The sequence below is a fragment of the Silene latifolia genome, chromosome Y, assembly GCF_048544455.1.
Source record: "Silene latifolia isolate original U9 population chromosome Y, ASM4854445v1, whole genome shotgun sequence".
NCBI classification, from domain to species: Eukaryota; Viridiplantae; Streptophyta; class Magnoliopsida; order Caryophyllales; family Caryophyllaceae; genus Silene; species Silene latifolia.
Window position 1 is genome coordinate 206,605,092 of NC_133538.1, and position 20,790 is coordinate 206,625,881.

The 20,790-nt window shown below is 40.5% G+C and overlaps 1 protein-coding gene, 1 non-coding gene and 1 pseudogene across 3 annotated transcripts; 2 read left to right on the forward strand and 1 right to left on the reverse strand.

Moving 5' to 3' along the window:
- Nucleotides 1–6,566: 6,566 nt before the first annotated feature.
- LOC141636055 (small nucleolar RNA R71) lies at nt 6,567–6,672 on the forward strand. The gene has a single exon (XR_012540695.1). It is a non-coding gene; the product is annotated as a small nucleolar RNA R71 (small nucleolar RNA).
- Nucleotides 6,673–8,093: 1,421 nt separating this feature from the next.
- LOC141633717 (polyadenylate-binding protein RBP45-like) lies at nt 8,094–18,467 on the reverse strand. Of its 2 annotated transcripts, none has more exons than XM_074446144.1 (7): nt 17,925–18,467; nt 16,490–16,958; nt 13,310–13,368; nt 13,099–13,229; nt 12,749–12,845; nt 12,512–12,661; nt 8,094–8,728 (listed from the first exon to the last, which is right to left on the reverse strand). In XM_074446144.1, the coding sequence occupies exons 1-7, from the start codon at nt 18,261–18,263 to the stop codon at nt 8,723–8,725; spliced, it is 1,251 nt and encodes a 416-aa protein (XP_074302245.1). In that variant the 5' UTR covers nt 18,264–18,467; the 3' UTR covers nt 8,094–8,722. The 2 variants fall into 2 exon arrangements, with proteins under 2 accessions (XP_074302245.1, XP_074302246.1); XM_074446145.1 differs by lacking the exon at nt 8,094–8,728 and adding an exon at nt 11,624–11,935.
- LOC141633716 (pentatricopeptide repeat-containing protein At5g56310-like) lies at nt 9,280–11,098 on the forward strand (annotated as a pseudogene).
- Nucleotides 18,468–20,790: the final 2,323 nt, after the last annotated feature.

Consider the following 20,790-nt stretch of genomic DNA (forward strand, 5'->3'; position numbering starts at 1 on the left):
ATACTCGGGATTTTTATCCCGTGTTAGGTTTATTTTATGTTAATAATGACTTCCCTATATAAAGGAAGTCGGGATTAGGTCATAAAAACCTTTTTTACTGACGCCTCTCTTTACTCTTCTCGTTTCCCTAAACTTTTCCACTGTAACTTTTGCTTTTCGGGTTTTATCGCTTGGATCTTGTCGCTCTTTACGCCGGAATTCTCGTGATTGTAATCTTTCTCTCTTTTAATCTTAATCCCATACTTTGTTTGCTTTAATTCCTTTGTTCTTCCTTAATTAATTTCTGCCCTAATTAGTTTATGCATTTTTATTACAATTTCATTATGTCATTTATTAGTTATTTCATTATTGTTATTATTGACAACATTAGCAATATGAGTAGCTAAATTCATTCATGTTGGGATTAGGGGATCTATGGTAGAATAAAGACGATGTAGCGAATAGACTAGACGGCTTAGTTGTGATAATCTGTACGCATGATAATTTAATTATAATACCGACTTAGTTGAGTGCACGCTTCTAAGTTACCCTTTAATTTGGTTAATTTCGTTCCTGGATCGGAAGATTGGAATGAACAGACCTGCTATGAACAGTAGACTACCCTAATGAGGACGGAAGTTAAGTTAGTGGAATTCTAGGATAGAAAGTGGACCGGAAGGACCTTTCCGTTATCCTTCTCACAGTAGATTGTCGAGGCTATTTGCAACTGAATCGATTGACTACCATGGTGAACCGAAATCCTGACATATTCTCTCTTATCTGTTATCTATATCACATTTTCTGCCTTTATTTCTCTTTCCCTTAATCTTCAGTAGTTTAGAAATCAATTAACCCCCCCATCCATCTTGTGACCGTAGACAGACCGAATAGACAAGTAGATAGTGACCGCCTCCCTGTGAAGATCGACCCTACTTACCGCTGACTTCCGTTAGTCGTGGCTAGGTATTTATTTTTGGTACTGAAACAACCGTATCACCCTCGTTGTCCTCCAGCATACACCAGCAGATATATACAGGGGAACGGGAATATACAACCAATAAAGAATGAAAAACAATAAAATAAAAAGGAGACAAAATAAATAAAAGAGCGAGAATAAACATACAAAACACGAACTTCCCCAAACCAGCCAAAAAACTGGGGAAGTGAGTAGACCAGCAGCTACTCGTCAGCCTCCTCGTCACTGTCACGCACATCCTCCACCATCACCGTGAAATCCGGATCTACCTCCCGCTTTCTCCTCCTCCTCTACTCAGCTCGAGCTCTCTCTGCCGCCGCCGTCGGGTCCTCGTCCTCCTCCTCACTAGCAGACTCCGGGTACCCCTCAGCTGGGTACCGATAAAAGGAAGGGTGTGGCCAACCCTCTGGGATCGGACGATGTCGCCTCATGTGATACTCGTATAGAGGGAACAAAGTCAAAGCTATGTCCCGCTCCATACGAGCCTGTCTCTCTGCAATCTCAACTAACAAACCGTCACGGTGCCCTTGGTCCATGACCGAGGACGCCTCAAAGGGTGGAGGGGGTAAAAAATTAGCCGGTAGGACCGGTTGTGTCTGTGTCTAGTCGGCGGGTGCGGGAGTAGGAGTAAGAGTGGGGGTCGGGATGGGAGTAGCTATGGAAGGCTGGACACTCCCAGAAGGTGTGGACCCCTCTCCGGTGTCAAGTCGACGCCGCTTCTTAGCGGCGGGTAAAGTAGTAGGAGGTCGAAGCTGGAGGTGGTAGGTAGGTTAAGGTGGTGGTCGGGCGCTCCGTGCAACAGTGGGCAAAGGGGCTAGACGAGGCAGGGTGTCACAAGGAAGGTCGGCGAATAGGGAACCGTCTATCTTCCATGTCCGATAGTCTGTGGTCAGCCAAGTCTGAGAGTGCATGGCAGCTAGGCTCAGATACCTATCACCGTCTATGTAAGGTAAGTCACGAGGCAAGGCGGTGAGGAGAGAACGGGCAAGAAAGGTGGCTATGCCACCGCATACGATAGTGCCCATGAGCTTCTCTCCCTGAGCCTGGAAGTACCTGGCGGTCAAATAAGCGTTGTTGAGGGTAAAGGGACCCTCTCCGTCGATGTTCAAGTAACCGCCTAAGATGGAGAGCTCGTTGTTGTTGATGTTGTTTGGCTCCTTTCGGCCAAAAATAGTGCTCCCCATCAGTCTAAGAAAGTAACGTGCGGGGGGTAGGTGGACCTGAGCGAGCTTTCGCTCGTGAAAAGGGGTCTGTGCCAAAGCCCGCCAAAGAAGACTAATGACCTTCCTAGGGGCAACAGTGGTGCCCGTAAAGGAAAGGCCGAGTCGGGTACCAAACTCCTCAAGTGTCATAGAGAAGGTCCGGTTATACAACCGGAAAGACACGGAAAGACTAGTAGGGACAGCGTCGTGTGCCCCTGAGGAGAAGGTAAAGGAGCTGAAGAACTCAAGGCTCAGCTCCCTGAAAGTGTGGCCACTCATAGTGATGAGTCCGACCATCCCCGTGCCCCGTAAAGCTCACAACCGGCTCGTAGAAGCCGAGCCTCGAAGTGACGTACGGCAAAGAAAGCGCGTAGGGAGAAAGTCACAATCAACTAAGTCATAAAAACTCTTACGATGAACACCGTTAATAAAAGTTACCAGGGGAGCGCAGGTGGGAGTCAAGAGTGTCGTCCACTCGGATCGTAACACGCCCGGCGACAGGGTGTAGCACGACCACGACCGCGACCCGGCCTCTAGAACTCGAAGTAGAAGACCGTCCACCGACGGTGTCCCGAGGAACTAGAGCCGCCCGTAGCGACTCCGATCGGGTGAGTCCGCCACGAGGTGTGCTCACCGTGGTCAAGTAGAGGTTGTGGGTGGCACTGTGACCGCCAACGAGGAAGAAAGGCTAGCGAGCGGTGCTAGCGTAGTAGTGGTGTGGATCGAGGTGGTAGCCGAAACAGGATAGCGAGTAGTGCTAGCGGGCGTAAAACGATACCAGAACGAGAGACTAAGAACACGGGAGCTGCGGTACTAACGAAGTGGAGGCGGTGGTGACAGCAGCGACCACCGTCTCAGACAAGGACGGACTAGAAGTCGAGCTAGTGGAGGGCACAGAGCTAGAATCCATCCTAGTAAAATAGGTCAAGGGAAAAGCAATAAGAAATCGGCGTGAAAACAGCATGAAAATTCCCAAAACAGTCGAAAAATTCAACTAACAGCCCAAAAATTCCCATATTTTCCTCAACAAATTCCAATAGGACGGATAGACAGCGATAGGGGAAGGGTAGCAGATTAAGCAACAATGGAAACCAATTAAGCAAATGGCAAAGAAAGAAAAAAGATATCTGTAGAAAATTTCGACTGTAATTAGCCCTAATCGTAAATTTTTCCATAAAATTCGAATTAATCATGTAAAAATCAATGAGGCGAGGGAATTAAGCATCAAGTAAGACAAAATAAGCATTGAATCAAAATTATAGTCGTAAATTTCGACCTAATATGAAAACCGAAACCCTAATTCTTGATTATCCTCATAAAAAAGCAAAAATTAAAGTAATTAAAGGATAAAGAAGAGTAAGGATTACTTACTTGATGATAAGAACCTACAAAGAACAATTAATCGACAATCGACAAGCAAAACGGGCGATTTTTGATCGAAAAACCGCGGAACCCTAATTCCTCTAATAGACCGTGTAAAACAACGAGAATCAAAGGGGAAATAGAGGGCAAATGACGATTAATTTGCAGTAAACAAAATGTAGGTGGTGGATTTGGTAAATGGGCAAGAAAAATGGAGGATTTAGGGGCTTTTTTTGATCGCAAATAAGGGAAATAGTCGAGAAAATGAAGAAGAAAATGAAAATGAAGTAAAAAAAGAAGGAAGGTAAGGAGACTCTCTGCGTGTAATTTCCAATTTCACTCGATCGAGTGGTTTAGAACTGCTCGATCGAGAACTTCTTGTATTCATCTACTCGATCGAGCAAAAAGTTACTCGATCGAGAACTCCCCTTTTCAACTTTTGTCGATCGAGTAACAGGAAACTATTCAATCGAACAAATTCCACTCGATCGAGTACAAAAAGTACTCGATCGAGCTCTTTTCCTCGTGTAAGCTCTTGAATTTGCGTATAATTCCCCAAACCTGCATAAAAACACTCGCAAAAATATCCCAAAATACCAAATACGAATAGTAACAGTCTATAGTCTTCTAATCTATGCTAAAAATGTCTAAATTCTAATTGTCCTAAATAAAAGCAATAAACAAGTCCGACGAAAATTAAAAATTGTTTATACAAATTGGTACACGGGCCATTTCCCCACTCATTTCTCAAAGCAATTCAGTAGCCCCTTGGAGGGCTCCTGACTGGAGGACGTCATCTCAGCAACATTAATCGTCCTCTTCAATTTCCATGAGCTCGAACTCGAATCGCTAGGAGGAGAATAGTTGACGTCCACATACGCACGAACTTTTCTCGTCCTTACTCCTTTCTCACCAGCTTTAACATCATCGCTCCCACCTTGACTGACATTAATTGCACAATACTTATTGACAGCTCCTGCATTATCTTCATCCGTACTGCGCAGAAGGAAAACAGACGAACTTTCCTCCTTTTTACTCTCAACCTGAGGCGGAGGGGTCACAATAGCAGCACAATATACCAAATTTTCATTTGGAGTGTCAATAGGAGGGTCAATAGAAGATAGGGCATTGCAAGGCTGAGCTTGCATGGGAGCCCTTCGGAACTTAGACTGATGGAATATCAATTCCTCGTCCCCAACCTGGAAAGTCAATGTCTTGCCCCCGACGTCTATCACTGCACGGGCAGTAAATAAAAATGGTCTCCCTAAAATAATAAGGGTATGGGCATCTTCGGGGATGTCAAGTACAACGAAGTCAACGGGAATAAAGAACCTCCCGATCTTAACAGGTATGTCTTCTATGACACCTAGTGGCCGTGATATGCTACGGTCGGCCATCTGAACAGTCATATTTGTGCAATTAAACTTGGTCAAACCAAGTCTCTTAGCCAGAGACAGCGGTAAGACACTCACGCTAGCGCCAAGATCGCATAACGCGTTATCAATTAAGTGGGTACCAATATGACACGGAATCGAAAAACTACCCGGGTCTGACTGTTTGGGAGGTAACTTATTCTGGACTAGGGTCGTCCCTACCTCGGTCAAAGCTACCGTCTCATGGTCGTTAATGTGCCTCTTACGCGATAAAATTTCTTTCATAAATTTAAGGTAAGAGGGTACCTGTGTCAGCAATTCGGCGAATGGCACAGTGACTTGCAAGCTTTTCAGGAGTTCGGCAAACTTGCCGAATTGTTGATTAGCCTTAGTACTCTGCAAACGCCTCGGGAAGGGCACTGTGATGGGTATCTCGAGCCCTTTGTTCCTTTCTTCCAATGTATCAGCCTGATCAAGCTCTAAATCCTTCGAACGAGACTTCTTTCCTCTCGAACGTGGTCTTTCAGGTGACTTTTCACTCGATCGAGCACTAGCAGCTCTCGATCGAGTTGTTCTTTATCTTCATTACTCGATCGACCAAAAATGTCATTCGATCGAGCAGATTCTTCAGCATATTCACTCGATCGAGCAGTTTTATTTACTTGATCGAGCTCTTCTTTTTCCTGTTCACTTGATCGAGTAGAAATTCCACTCGATCGAGTCCTTTCTTCAGCAGTTTTACTCGATCGACCGCCAGAAATTAGTCGATCGAGTACTTTCTTTATCGTCAGCTCTTTTTCTTCGACAGAACACTGTTCATCAGCAATAATTACCTTCCCCGGGTCTGATTTCGTTCCTTCATATGAATAACCGCTCCTCAAATTAATTAAATTCACCGTCTCATATGGATTCTTATCGGCTTGTGACGGTAAATGTCCCGGTTTCCTTATGGACTGGTTCGCGGCTAACTGGCTAACTTGAGTTTCAAGTGCCTTGATAGATGCATCTTTTTGTTGATCACTTAGCTGCCATTGCTTTGTCAAAGACTGCAACATCGTCTTCAACTCACCTAGCTCACTTACCCCACCAGAAGATGATGCACCTTGATTAGGTGTAGGAAAGGAAGGAGGCTTCTGAAAGGCTTGTTGAGCCTTATGAGGAGGGACATATGGCTGTTGCTGCGGAGGAGGGGTAGGCTTGAGCACATTTTGACTTGTCCACTTCAAATTGGGATGGACTGCCCCTTGGTTGTTATAATAGGAACCCCCTCCTTGCCTGTATTGTTGAAAAGCAAGGACATGTTCCTTCTCCGTAAGACAGCCAACAGCAGTGTGACCGTCGTTGCTCCCACACCTCTCACATGTGACTGTCTCCCCTTTATTAAGCAAATGGACCGTCTGAGGCTCCTCAGCAGAATGCAGCTCCAGCTTATCAAACCTAACATTCATGGCTTCCAGCTGAGCCACAACTTGCTTATCGACTGCATGAACTGTTCTAATACCATCCCTCGGGTTTCCATACTCAGCACAGTGGGTCGCCATCTCTTCAATAAGAGTTCATCCCTTATCATCGTCGGTGTTCTTTTGAAATATTCCGTTGGATGATGCATCAAGTATGGCTCAGTGATCATCGTATAGCCCATTTTAGAACTGATTAGACAGGAACCACGGATCAAAACCATGGTGAGGAATAAACCTCACCAACCTCTTGAAACAGCACCAAGCTTCATAGAAAGTTTCATCCGGTGCCTGTTTGAAACTTGTAATCTTGGCCCTCAGCTGATTAGTGCGCTGCGGAGGGAAATATCTCTTATAAAAAGTAAGAGCAAGGGTCTCCCGGTTTGTGACCCCCGCTGTTGTACGGTCCAAATCAGTCAGCCACTCCCTGGCTGAGTCAGTCAAAGAAAAAGGAAACAGAACCTCTTTAATCTTATCTTGAGTTACCCCCTTTGTGGCGGGGATAGTAGAACAGTAGTCCGTAAAGACCTCGATATGCTTCCTCGGGTCTTCACCTGCCACACCTCTAAAGAGATTTCTCTCCACCAGAATGATATAGGAAGGACGGATGTCAAATGTATTCCCATCCTCAGTCTGGAGATTGAAACCCTTTGGAATTGATGATGCTTTAGGCTCGAATGATTTGTGCAATGTTCGGCATCTTTCTTGGTTGGTTTAGAACTAAAAGTGTCTTCTTCAAAAGATGGATTTTCCGTAAAAGGAAATCTTTGAAGTTCGGGTTCGAAAGTACTCGAGGCTTCCTTTCGTGATTCTCTTTGCAGACGAAGTCTATGCCTAAATGACCTCTCCGGTTCGGGAATCAAATTTGAAACTAACTCCAACCTTTGTGTGACCGGGCATATACAACACCGAAAGAAAATGAATAAGAAGCGCCTCAAGGAATAAAAATTCCCTGAGACGGATAAAATAAACGAAACAAAGACAGATAGGGCAATTGCCTCCCCGGCAACGGCGCCAAAATTTGACAGGGATGTCATATACCTATCAAAAATAACTAACTAAACTAACTGTATAGCTAGGGAAGTCAGGTCGATCTCCTCAGGGAGGCAAGATATCTGTAAAGGTCCGTCTATTTGGTCACAAATGGGGGGGGTTGTAATTGGTTTCCTAAAGTAAAGGTGTAAAAGGAAGAGAAGCAAGGAAAGAGCAATAAAGGCAGAAAATGAGATTAAACTATCAATAGAGAGGGGACATGTCAAGATTTCGGTTTACGACGGTAGTCCAGTGACTCAACTGTAAACAACTTAGATAAATTACTGCGAGACGGATATGGAAAGGTCCTTTCGGTCCACTTTCTACCCTAGATTCCCACTAACTTAACTTCTGTCCTCGTCAGGGTAGTCTACTATTCATAGCAGGTCTATTTAGTCCAATCTTCCAATCCAGGATTAAATTTAACCAGATTAAAAAGGTGACTCAAAAGCGTGCACTCAACTAAGTCGGTAAATACAGTTATAGTGCTATGAGGACAGAATCTCACAATTAATTCATCTAACCTATTTACTACATCGTCACATTTCTACCGCAGATCCCCTAATCCCAACATGAAATGATTTAGCTACTCATATCGCTAATGTTGTCAATAATAACAATATTGAAACAACTAATAATAAGCATGATGAAATAGTAATTAAAATGCATAAAAAAGATTAGGGCAGAAATTAAGGAAGAGCAAAACAAGTAATTAAGATGAATAAATGAAAGATTAATATTAAAAAGGGAGAAAGAGATTACAATCGCAAGAATCCGGCGTAAAGAACGAACAAATCCGAGCTAAATAACCCCGAAAACAAAGTTACAGTGAAAGGAAAAGAGAAGCGCAGTCTTTACTGTGAAAGATGAAAATGACAAGATAAAAACTTGATAGAATCGATGCTAATGACCTAGTTATTATGCGTTTATATAGAAAAACTACTAAGTCCATAAGCTAAAACACGTTCACGGACTAATTAAAGCCCATGAAAGCCAAAACCACTCGATCGAGTAGTCTGAAACTACTCGATCGCGCAACTCTCCAAGTAATCTACTCGATCGACCAAAATTGTTACTCGATCGAGTAACTCCTAATTCCAGCACCTCTTGATCGAGTACAATGCTACTCGATCGACCAACCTCGGCCATAGAAACCACTCGATCGAGTGATAAAACAGCTCGATCGAGTATTCTTCTTCCAAAATAGCTCAAACTCGTGACTGACTGCTCCGTAGACCGTTCCTTCACGCATCCCAATGCAGGATCTCACTCTGAAAAATCCCATCTCCTCAAAATGCATGCAAAAAGGACGAAAATGGTGCGATTCTACTACTTCCACGTTCATTTCTACAAAACAGACAAAACGAACCAAAGTAGCCAATTCGGGGCATAATACTATATAAACAGTACAAAAGTACATAGAAATACGTGCTGAAATAAGCTAAAAAGACTATACAAAATACACGTATCAGTTGTATTCCCTTTTGGATATGCTTTTGCAAGTTATAATTTTCTTTCTTTAATGAAATGAAATGATAATTTTTTGCAAAAAAAATTAAAAAAAAAAGTATTTTTTTCGCCTAAAAAAATGTTAAAATAAAAGACATGTCATGAACTTTTCTCTGACCCGTACCCGACCCGAGACCCGTATTTGACCCGGCCTGTTTGACAGCTTTAATCACATTCATCCATATTCTTATAATATGGTATGCATCCCGACCCGTCACTCGCTTAGTCGCTTGTGACGGATATTCTTTTGTCACAACTCACAATGGGAGTTTTATTGCTTCCAGAAAACCTTTATGGCATTCAACATTATTCTTTCTTCTTTTTCTTTGCCTTGAAATTTATTCATTTGCTTTCTTTGATTTTATTTACAAGTAACTAAAACCGTTGAGATTAAGATCAATTTAACATCTCTTTTGTGGAGCTCAAACAATGGCTAGTAATTTTGATTGTCTCAAACTTAAGGGTGAAGAGTAGCTATATCATCAAACTTGAAACTGTGGAATACTAGTACAATGTATGACATACTAATCTCAAAACTCAGGCGTTGTTGTTCATTAAAACACATAAATCAACTCCATGGACTTCTCATTATTACAGGGTTCTTCAATGACGACAACTTTATCCTTTCAAAATTCATTGAAACATGCTCTAGAATCGGCTTTTCGCATTATGGCCATGTTGTTTTCAGACATAAATATAAACCCAGTATATATCTTTACAATACTATAATCAAGTCATTATCATTGCAGCAATCTTCTGCTAAAGAATCCATCATTTTGTTCAATGCCATTCGGGTTGCGAGACTTTTACCTGATAGTTATTCCTTTCCGTTTGTACTAAGGGCGGTGAACTGGGTTTTGGATGGTAATGTGGGGAGACAGGTGCATGGGCAGGTCATAAGAAGTGGGTTTCAGGAGAATGTTCATGTTGCTATTGCACTTGTTCAGGTGTATTCATCATGTGGGTATATGGAGGATGCACACCGGGTATTTGATGAAATGTCGAGGTTGAGTGATGTTGCGTTGTTGAATGCGATGATTGCTGGGTATGCTCGTGTTGGTGACATGGATAGTGCACGGGAGATTTTTGGAAGTATGAGTGAAAAGAATGTGATTTCTTGGACTAGTTTGATTGCTGGCTACGTATATGTGAAGAGACCAGAGGAAGCTATTGAGATCTTTCACATGATGAAGAGTGAAGAAGATGTGGAGCTTGATGAGGTTGCGTTGTTGGCTACTCTTTCAGCTTGTGCCGATTTGGGTGCGCTCGAATTGGGTCAATGGATCCATGCCTTCATTGACCAGCGTAACATGCATATGACGATTCCTCTTTGCAATGCTCTAGTTGATATGTAAAATCCGGAAACATACAGAAAGCTTTGCAGGTTTTCGAGAGTATGCCGTGTAAGACTGTTGTCTCTTGGACGACAATGATAGTGGGTTTGGCATTCCACGGGTTAGGACGGGAAGCATTGGAGATATTCTCTCGTATGGAAAGAGCGGGAACTAGGCCGAATGAGATCAGTTTCATTGGAATTTTTTAGGCCTGTAGTCACGTCGGGTTAATTGAGTTGGGGCGCACATATTTCAACTCCATGAGCTCAAAGTATGGGATTACACCAAAGATTCAACACTATGGCTGTATGATAGATTTGCTAGGACGCGGAGGTTTTCTCCAAGAGGCAGAGGATCTGGTGAGTAGGATGCCCTTCAATGCTAATGCTGCTACATGGGGATCACTTCTTGCTTGTGCACGAACCCAAGGGGATTCCTCCCTTGCTGCAAAAGCTTTGCAACATCAATCAATTTTGGAACCACATAATAGCGGGAATTATACTCTTCTTTCCAATACATATGCCGCGATTGGAGAATGGAGTGAAGCTAGGCTAGTAAGGAAAACAATGAGAAGCTTCGATGTTAAGAAGTTGCCCGGGGGAAGCTCTATTGAGCTTAATGGTTGTATCCACCTAATGCTGAGGCAAAGGAAATCCATGAAATTCTCCGGGAGATAATTCGACAATGTAAGATGAAAGGGTGTGGACAAAAGAAAGAGGATCAGTTGTTGACGGAATGAGAGCGCACTTTCTTTATTGTCCATCATTTTAGATTTTGAAGCTGTTGGATTAATCATGAGGTAATACTGCTACCTCAAACATCTGATTTCTTATAAATCCATAGGGGAAATAATCAGGTGAAAAATGGTTTAGCACACGATTCACTCGGTCCACAGAAGATTAGAAAGCAATACGCCTGATCCACGAGATTCAAATCTATCAAACTTCTTCGATTATAGATCCTAATTCGAACGACAAAGATGTATTTGAAGTGCAAGTAATAACAGTTTTTCTATCCTATGCCTACTAAGCACATGATAAGAAAACCAGGAAGGAAAGAAAAATTTATGGGAAATTGCAATATCAATAATAATTATTGCTCAAATTAATGTCTTAAATTTTCTTTTTGAATCTTGGTTTAGTTTGGGTTTTGATTTGTTAGGTGTGGGAGTGGTGGCTGGATGGTGATAGGAAGGCGGCATGGATGAAGGGTGGACCTGGGGAGGAAGCACGCGGAGTGTGAGGGTCATAGAGGGTGAAGGTCGACGATTGGTGGATGAGTGAACGTTTCTCTTGTAACTTTCTTTTGCAGTCAACAGTAGTACAGTACATTATACCCACACCAAAAAAAAAAAGTTTTATTCAAAATTTTGCTAAATAAGTTTTTACTCGACAGCATAGGAACTCCAAAAGCACTGGAAAATTAAAAAGGTCAAGACAGTGAGCAGCAAGCATTACAAAGGGAAGCAATGACAGTAACACCTCATAAACCACAAGCCAAACCAAACACTAAATCTGTTACGAATTCAAATCTATCAGCAAACAACAAGGTTTCATCACATAGAACCAGTAATAAAGAAAAATTAAAGGTAAAAAAGGAAAACGCTGGAATATATATATATATATATATATATATATGCCAGTTCTCTTTCAAGTTTCAACCACCACACTACCAAGTCGCCAATTTCCAAGTTGCTAATGTAGGGGAATTACTGCATAAAAAAAAAAAAAAAAAAAAAAAAAACACGAATTCATTACATCCCATGCCAAATTATTAACTCTCAAAGTTACACAGCATTTATTTTCCACAAACCGTCTAGGCTTCTACGGTAAGTTGGTAACCGTATAACATACGCTTCCGAGAAATAAGTCCCAAGTTCCAAAACAGGCTCCACAAAGCCACACAATTGTTTTGGAGTGGATTTGAGAAACAATGGTTGTAGTTTCTTCATAACGCACATCATTCACGCCCCAACCAACCCCACTCGAAGAATAAAGAAGAAATAGAGGAAGCATAAAAGTATAAAGGAGGATGTACAAAAAAATTCTCAATGTAACACACCTAAAAATGGAATAGAACTTTGCGTGAGCCATGTATGAGCAAACCCTAATCGTATGTATGTCTCATTTAGTTAGAGGGTTAATGGGATAGTCTCACATACAAGTATACAACCATCTGATATAATTCTTTGTGAAACTTTGTCAAACATTAAAAACGGAATGCCATTAACACTCTCTCATAGGTACTGCCTCCAACAAGAAGATACACACAAAGATAACGGATTTACCTGCTGGGTTTGCTGGTAATTTCCATATCCAGTATAATTTCCATAGTACATATTAGGGTCTTGGGGGACTGGAGCATATCCATAAGCATCATACCCCTGACCATATCCATAATATGCACCACCATTCCACTGGGCCTGGCCTGATTGTGTCTGAAAGAAAACAGAAAAAAATTCATAACTAATAAATAAAAGCAGAAGTACAAAAATGTAAGTTACACTGAAGATCACCAGTCAAACCTGTTTAGCTGAAGGAGTGCGTCCCCATGAGAGCCGAACATTTTGAGATCCTATCTGTGCTCCATTTAATGCAGCTAGTGCTTGATCAGCAGAAGCTCTAGATGAAATAAAGTAAAATACAATAAGTTTCAAGAACTAGGAGCGTAACTTGTGGACCACCAACTAGCAATGAGACTTCCATGAGATATTGTATGCATAGTTGCATACAACCAATCCATTACTATATAATCATATAAGGAATATGGCATCACATAACTTGGTGGGTTGGTTGTATGATACAACCATCTCATGTAATAAATTAAGTATTTGTGTAAAACTATTATAGCAGCCAAATTAGCAGTAGTTCTGACCTGTTAGCAAACTGCACAAAACCACAGCCTTTGCCAACTGGTATTTTCACATGAACCAGCTCACCATAAGGACTAAAAGCTTGTCTCAATTGATCATCTAGAACACTGGGGTCCAAACCACCAACAAAAATCTGCACCCGACAGGTCCAAGTTTTAGAGATCAAAAGAAGAAAACTGTCGGCACAAAAGAAACCAAAAGTAACGTACTTACTGTTGTGTTAGAAGGGTCAACTTCCCCAGGATTTCCCGATGTACTCTGGTACGCTGCAACTACAACAAAAGGAAAGGAAAGTTTAACAACAGAACACAATCAAGACCATACCAAGTCAAGATAGACTAAAACAGCTTTCACAACATTGAAAGAGAAGATTGAATTTTCCCAAATGCACCAACATTATGTACAAGAAGTTACAAGATACAAATATGTAAATATATAGCACAGTATCCAACCAGCATGAACAGAGTCAAGATGGTCCCCTAAACATTATAACCTGACAGAAACAAAGGAAGTAAAGATCACTATGACGCTGCAAGCAAGTGTTATGAAAGGAAACAGTAAAGAAGTGCTCTGCAATGAGCGCCACAAAACTCCAGATTATCAACTATTTATCTTTTTTTCAAGTGACAAAAAAAAACAGACTAGTGGAAGTTGCCTGCTCTATTTATATAATGAAAAGGTAATCGGTCAATAAATTTCATACAATTTTCATCATGGATCATCCTGAAACTTCATGTTGTGTTTTTTATATAGAGGCATATCCCACCCCTTTTATAAGCGAGCCTTTTACCACTCAAGTTACAGAGTTGTTTGCAGGTGGGAAAAAAGACCATATATTAAAAAGGCGCGTAAAGCCATAAGGTTCAAAGAACATGAGATTCCAGAGTAGTTACAACAAACAAGTGACACTGGAGCATCACAGTGTACCACTGATCGGCTGGCTTAAAAGAGGATGGCAACCATGATACCTCTAGGTGAATAAAAAAAAAATATGCCATGACGCAACTAGCAACATAATATCCTATCGAAAGCTAATAAGGAAAACACAGGCAAAATGCAGACATAAAAAGCTCTCACGAAGCATAAAATTCAGAGCAATAAATGAAACACCGGCAATCCAGAACTCAGTAAGCAGTCCAAATTCACAAGCTACAGCATCGATTTAAACAAGGAGAGGACCTGTTAGGGTACAAAAACATCCAAATAATCCTACCAAAAAAAACACTTGTTCAATTGTTAGGAGTAGTAAGATTAAGTAGTGAGGTGGTGGTGATTGCAGGAAGGTAGGTGGTGGTTGCAGGAGAATACATGGTTGGCAGTGAACAACTGTGGGGAGTATTAAGATTAAGCACAATGGATTTGCTTTAGTTAATGGTCCATTTACAAGCGGGCTTGAATTTTTTAATATTATTTATAAAAAGAATTGTACCAAAACCAGATTGGACGTTCACGAAGAAATGGAGGGAGTACATCCCAAATCGCAGCCTCACAAGTGACGACAAAGCAACTCTCAAAATTGAGGAACCACCGAGCATGCCAATACGTAAATACAGCAATTAAGTAATAATGCTCAACCAACATGAGAAACTGATTAGAAGTTGCAACTGTCTACAAATGCTCCCATCTAAAGTAATTGTAAAATAAGGTACAAAAAAAATCAAGAATTAGCATTAAGACTTGTGGCCTGGGGTGCTGGACTGGAGAAGTAAAGCTAAAAGATACATGTACTATTATTATACTTCGAAGCATGGAACAAAAAGCAGTATCAGTCGCAGATGCTGCCGGTCACCAGCTGTTGTCATCAATTTGTTGTATCAAATAAATTAAATGCAAATTAAATTAGGCGCGATTTAAATAGTTAGGGTTTGTGTTTCTAAAATTATTGGTTCTCAATGAGAAAAACAATTTTGAGTAAGGGATAGCAAACTAATTTATGCGTTGAAATGTTGAATATGTACTACTGTGTACCAAATCTGATTTCAGTGGCATATGTCATGTTGATTCATAGCCAATTGCTATTAAGTTTAGAAATACGACCCCTAATTATTTCAAAGGCAATGGCATATTGAGTTTGTTGACTAGATAGATAGCGAACTGTTGTTAATTTGATATCACTAGCGTATGCAGGGGATGGAGGTTGGCTGTGGTGAGTGGGGTTGCGTAGAGGAGGGTATCGGTGAGAGAGGTGAAAGAGGGTGGCGTACAGTAGTAGTGGCGGTTGAGTGGTGGCGGTAGCTGGCAACGGTGGTGGTCGAGAGGTAGTAAATTGAAAGTGAGAATTGAATAGGATACAAAATAGAAAAAAAGGGTGCAAATAAGAAGGGCAAAATGGGAAATCATGTACATGAAAGAGCAACACCCTTTTCAAAATTGTTACGGTGTTACCAAATGTGCTAGTTCGTCACTTCTTGTTGGTATAAAGAACTTGATAGTTTCCATGTAGTTTATGTTTTTTCTGTTATATCCTCATTTTTCCACAAATACATCCATTTTCATATACAACTATTTGACATTACCCTTTCAGAAAAGTAGCAGGTAGTTCGGATTAAATCCTGGAAATATTGAAAACTTATAGGACATGCTTTGATCGATTTACTCTTTCAGCCAAAGTCTGAGTAATCTATGGGCGTTATAGAATCATAAATAACTTACAACCTAAAATCCATCCAGTGACGAACATTATTTAACGCAGCTGCTGAGGTTTTGCACCACGCTTTCAAGAAAGACACAAGCCCAAGTGCCCATCGAGATATTGAGAGATATTAAAATCATCCTTCAAAATAAATAACTTATATGTAACTACAAATAAAAACTAAGACTGAAAGTCGTATGATGAACCTTAAAATTATGCCCAGGTGGTTCTAAAAGTTACAGAGTTAACCTGAATATAAAGTAACAAATTTATGCTCACTAACTGACTTTATATAAATGGTATGAGAAAGGTAGTGGAAATATTAATTAGCGAATGTAGCATCATAAATGCCACAGCTGAGAAAAAAAATATTGAACTTACGATATTATTAAATGACTGACCTAAAATGAGGCCACGCACTAAAGTGGAATCATTTCGTCTGAAATCACATCCAGACCCCCAATAAGAGAGCCTCTTGGTGTCCTGCTTCCAGACAATATGAGGTTTCGTAAGTGTTCTACACAATTTTTTGTTAAAACTATCTGTCCCATATCATAAATGGAAACTGGAAGGCAAGGACTTTAAAAATTAAGGAAGTGAAGGACTCGTAAAGATCAGAAAGGGATAACTTCACAAGGGATCCAGCTATCATCACGTGTCAACTCAAATTTCTGGCAGGCTTGAGCTAATAGAGAAAGCACAGAAATAGAACTTCAATAATCTAGCATTCACACACAATAAGAAAATCAGTGTACACGTACCTTTTTGCTGAACAGCAGCAGGTTTTTTGCTAGCAGCTGGACCAAGTCTCATGGGCCTAGTTGACAAAATGGCTCCATTCATTTCAGTCATGACACGTGTTTGCTCATTCTCATCTCCAAATCGCACAAACCCATAACCTTTGGACCGTCCTGTTGTTTGATCGGTAATGACCTTAGCACCCTTAACAGAAGAATAATGCGCTCGGAATGCTTCTTGAAGAACGAGATCAGTAACATCTGCCGCAAGATCTCCAACAAAAAGTGTGTGATCAGGGGAGTCATCTTGGCGCTTTTGACCAACGCCCAAACTTGCCCAATTCAGTCTGAAAGCCTGCTCTGTTTGTGGCATCAGTGCACCATTGAAAGTAGCTAGGGCCCTCTCTGCTGCAGCACGGTTAGCAAATTCTATAAAACCATAACGTTCTGATTGATTAGTTTGTTTATTGCGGATAACCTTGACAGATTGAACCTGCATAACATATACAGAAGACATGTCACCTAACATTTAAAAACCCAGAACATTTTCAAAGATTAGTTCAGCAAGTTTTTTTTTCCAGTACAGTGTTAAGATTGTAAACACAAACTCTGACGAAGAAAAGAATAAATTAAAAATAAATAAAATTAAAAATTCCGCAAATAGCAGCTACAATATAGGAACAATGTCTGTTTCACAGTTAGCTATCTTTTATGATATCTGTTTTATACTGGACTAGCTTTACCACTGATAGTATCAACTACAGATTACTAAACAAGCAGTTTCCCAACGTTCCCAAATTCACCAACTTGATTCAAGCAACATTACAAATTTCCCCATTTCCAATGGAAGTCACAGACTCACTATTCTTATGATGGATTCAGCCAAATGATTCAGTGGAATGTTTGGGCTTCTTAGTTCTAACATTGCAGAAACGAAATTAGTTCAACAAGTTCAAAACTGAGTCACCGCATTATGCTCACCAAACGTGCATAGGCAGAAGGCTGAGGCTGTTTCAGTCTATGGTTAAGTTGTCGTTTCATAGCTTACTATTTGAAATAAAACCAAGCAGGATACAATATTACACACAAAACATTATTTCCAACAGAAACAAATTGTCAAACTATAGAGCCAATCATTATTCATTCCGCCTGCTTCAGACAACTCCTGCTCAACACATTAAAATTACTTACTCCAATTTCGACTTGGCCAACGATAAACGAAATCACATACACAACAACAATCATCACTTCCAATCAAATTGTCCACTAACCAACCACCAACACAGCAAATAAAATACTACCACACAAAAAAAAAAAAAAAAAAAAAAAAAAAAAAAAACAGGAATTAATCGGCCAAATTTCGACAAGGCAATCTATCTAATCGATAATAAAAGAATGTTGGAATTGGCTTGGACGGAGGGAGGGAGTAATAAACAATCGACGAGGGCGAAGGAAGTACCTCACCGGAAGCGATAAAACAGTTGTAGAGATAATTCTCGTCCATCCAATACTGCAAATCACCGATCCAAATAGACCTGATCTCATCATGATTCGCGGCGGCCGAGTGAGCGGGAGACGCAGCGGAGGGAGGCGGAGGCATGGAGTATTGCGTCATCGGCTGACCCCGAATCTGTCCGGCTGCGGCTGCGGGAGGAGCGTTGTACGGCGGCGGCATCATCCAGGGTTGCTGCTGAGGTGGAGGTTGGCCGTAAGGGTGACCTGGCACACCACCTTGTTGGATGGGGTCCACGGTTGGGGCCATTGGTGATGGGACCATTCCGGTGGGTTGCTGCATCATTTTTTATTTGGGGATGAGATTAGGGATTTCTGGTTCTCTCTCAAGGATTAGAGTAGAGAGAGAGAGAGAGGGCGAGGGAATGAGTGAAAGAGAGATTGGTTGGGGTGACGCCGTTTGATTTTATCTTCTTGCTGCTACTGACGGTTTGGTTTTCAGGTTTCACCAATCACAAATAGTCATCCTCCATTTGTGATTCACTTGTCTATTTTATTTTGAAATAATCCAATATTTATATATTTTCTTTAACCTACCTAGTTCTTATTTTTTTGGACTCCCTCCTATTTCGGATAACTATTCTATTGCCTATTTTCGTCTATTTATATAACTGTCTCATTGTCCCTTTTTGATAATGGTTTTTCTTACATAATGACTATACTACCCTTGTTACCTTTCATTATTTACAACCCAACCCCTTAACTCATCCTATTAGTACTTTTCATTGTTCATTCCCGTCTATTCACTCACTTTCTTAATTCTTGTGACAGTTATCCAAAATAAGAGAAAGTAGTTTATTATTAAGCCCTTTTTTAACCTAATCACACCAACTTTATCGGTAGGTCTTGAATAAGACAAACTATAAGTAAAATTAGAAAAAAGAAAATACAAACCCAAGCCCTTCAAGTCATTCCAAGCGGTTCATACAGGAACTCTTGGAACACATTGGAGACATACTCTCATCAGCCATGTGGCAGCTAGTTATTGGGTGAAGGGGGCACGTGGAAGGAAATGTACTAAAATCACATTATAATTTATTTATTTTTCTGTTTTTGGTGGAAGGTTTGTAAGACTATGTTAATATTTTAATGTAGAAATTAGGTCTAAGTAGGGCTGCAGGAACAACTAATAAACATGGTCTTATAACTCAACTTCTAATTCTTCTAGGCTGTAAAGAAGACCCAATATGATTATGTCGAACACATATATGTGGGTCAAGTTATTTAACGACTATGTTGATTGCCTAAAATGGGTTTAAACGAGTTTGATTATATACAATACGAGCAATACAAACAAGTAGCAAGGCCCTTTTCTAAAGAACATTTAATTCAGATATATTTTATGTTATTATTGTAATGTTGGAGTTTTGGTTGCTCCAAAGCTTAAGTAAAACAACACTTATCCCACATTGGAAGAATAGTGGGGGAGTGTTGTATTTATATATGGAAGAGGGTTAACAAGTGTTAACTAGACTATAGAGGGTAGACTATAGTCTCCCCACGCGCGCGCCGCCGCCGCCCGGCTCGGCTCGGCTCGTGACACGTGCGTGGTGTGGTGGGCCCCTTTTTGCTACTGGTCCGAATTTTTCCACTGACAAAGGCCTTAAACAGAAAACTAGTTTCAGAAACTGCTAAAAAGATGGGATTGAGCCCACCTACGTAGTGCTTTTACGATGGATACCCAATCTGGATTACCAGATTCAATGAGGTCAAACGAAATCGTCGAGCATTGCTTGTATTCTTTTATTTTGATGAATAAAGGAGGTTATTCAGTTTATCCCTTTTTAGCATGTTTATTTACTGCAGGGTTAGGTTGGACAGGTGGTAGTCCTTAATGAGTTCCATACCTCATAGTTTGAGTGGTGTGTGCAGTACACACTTGATGGACTCATCTACGTGATTGTGGAGTGTTGGCCGCCTCCTATGAGAATAGATGTGGGCTATTCTCTAATGCAATCATGAGACAGGGTTTTTCATGGGGCCATAAGTTACTCGAGGGAGCTGTTCTCATTTCTTTCTATTTTTCAGGTTCAAGACTATGTTCACCTGATTATAGCCTTTTCTTAGATTCCTTTTCGTTTTCTTAAGTTTGGACCAAGTGGGGGATTGTTGGAGTTTTGGTTGCTCCAAAGCTTAAGTAAAACAACACTTATCCCACATTGGAAGAATAGCGGGGGAGTGTTGTATTTATATATGGAAGAGGGTTAACAAGTGTTAACTATGTTGGAGCTGGTGTCCTCCACAAATTAGTGTGATAACATTTGTAAATCTCTTACAGGTTCACAAGGTATACTTCGTATATTTAATCAGTTGATTAACGTTTACCTAATAACGGTTGGCTTGCTAGAAAGTTTGACGTTATTATCATACAGATGGCGGTGATCAACTGGTCCCTAAAGGTCACACCTATAGGACGTATTTGAGAAATGTGGTTATAGAAATATAATTACATTGATGCCCAAAATGACTAAAAAGTTAGTAAATGTGTTGATGAGATAATTATTTAATGAAAATTAAATAATATTAAGTTGAGACGAATTAACTGTCAATTCGTAAATTAAATATAATAAGTTATATTTAATTATATATATATAAAGGTTAGTTTGAAAGAATTAATCTGTTAATTCGTAATTAAATATAATCAGTTGTATTTAATATCAACAAGTTGAATGTGTCATAGTGGTAATAGTGAGGGTACACAAGCCAAGAGGTCATGGGTTCGATCCTCGCTAGATGACAATTTAACACACTTTATATATTTTTGGAAAGACCAAAAATAAGGAAATTTAATTTACACTTTATATATTTTTGGA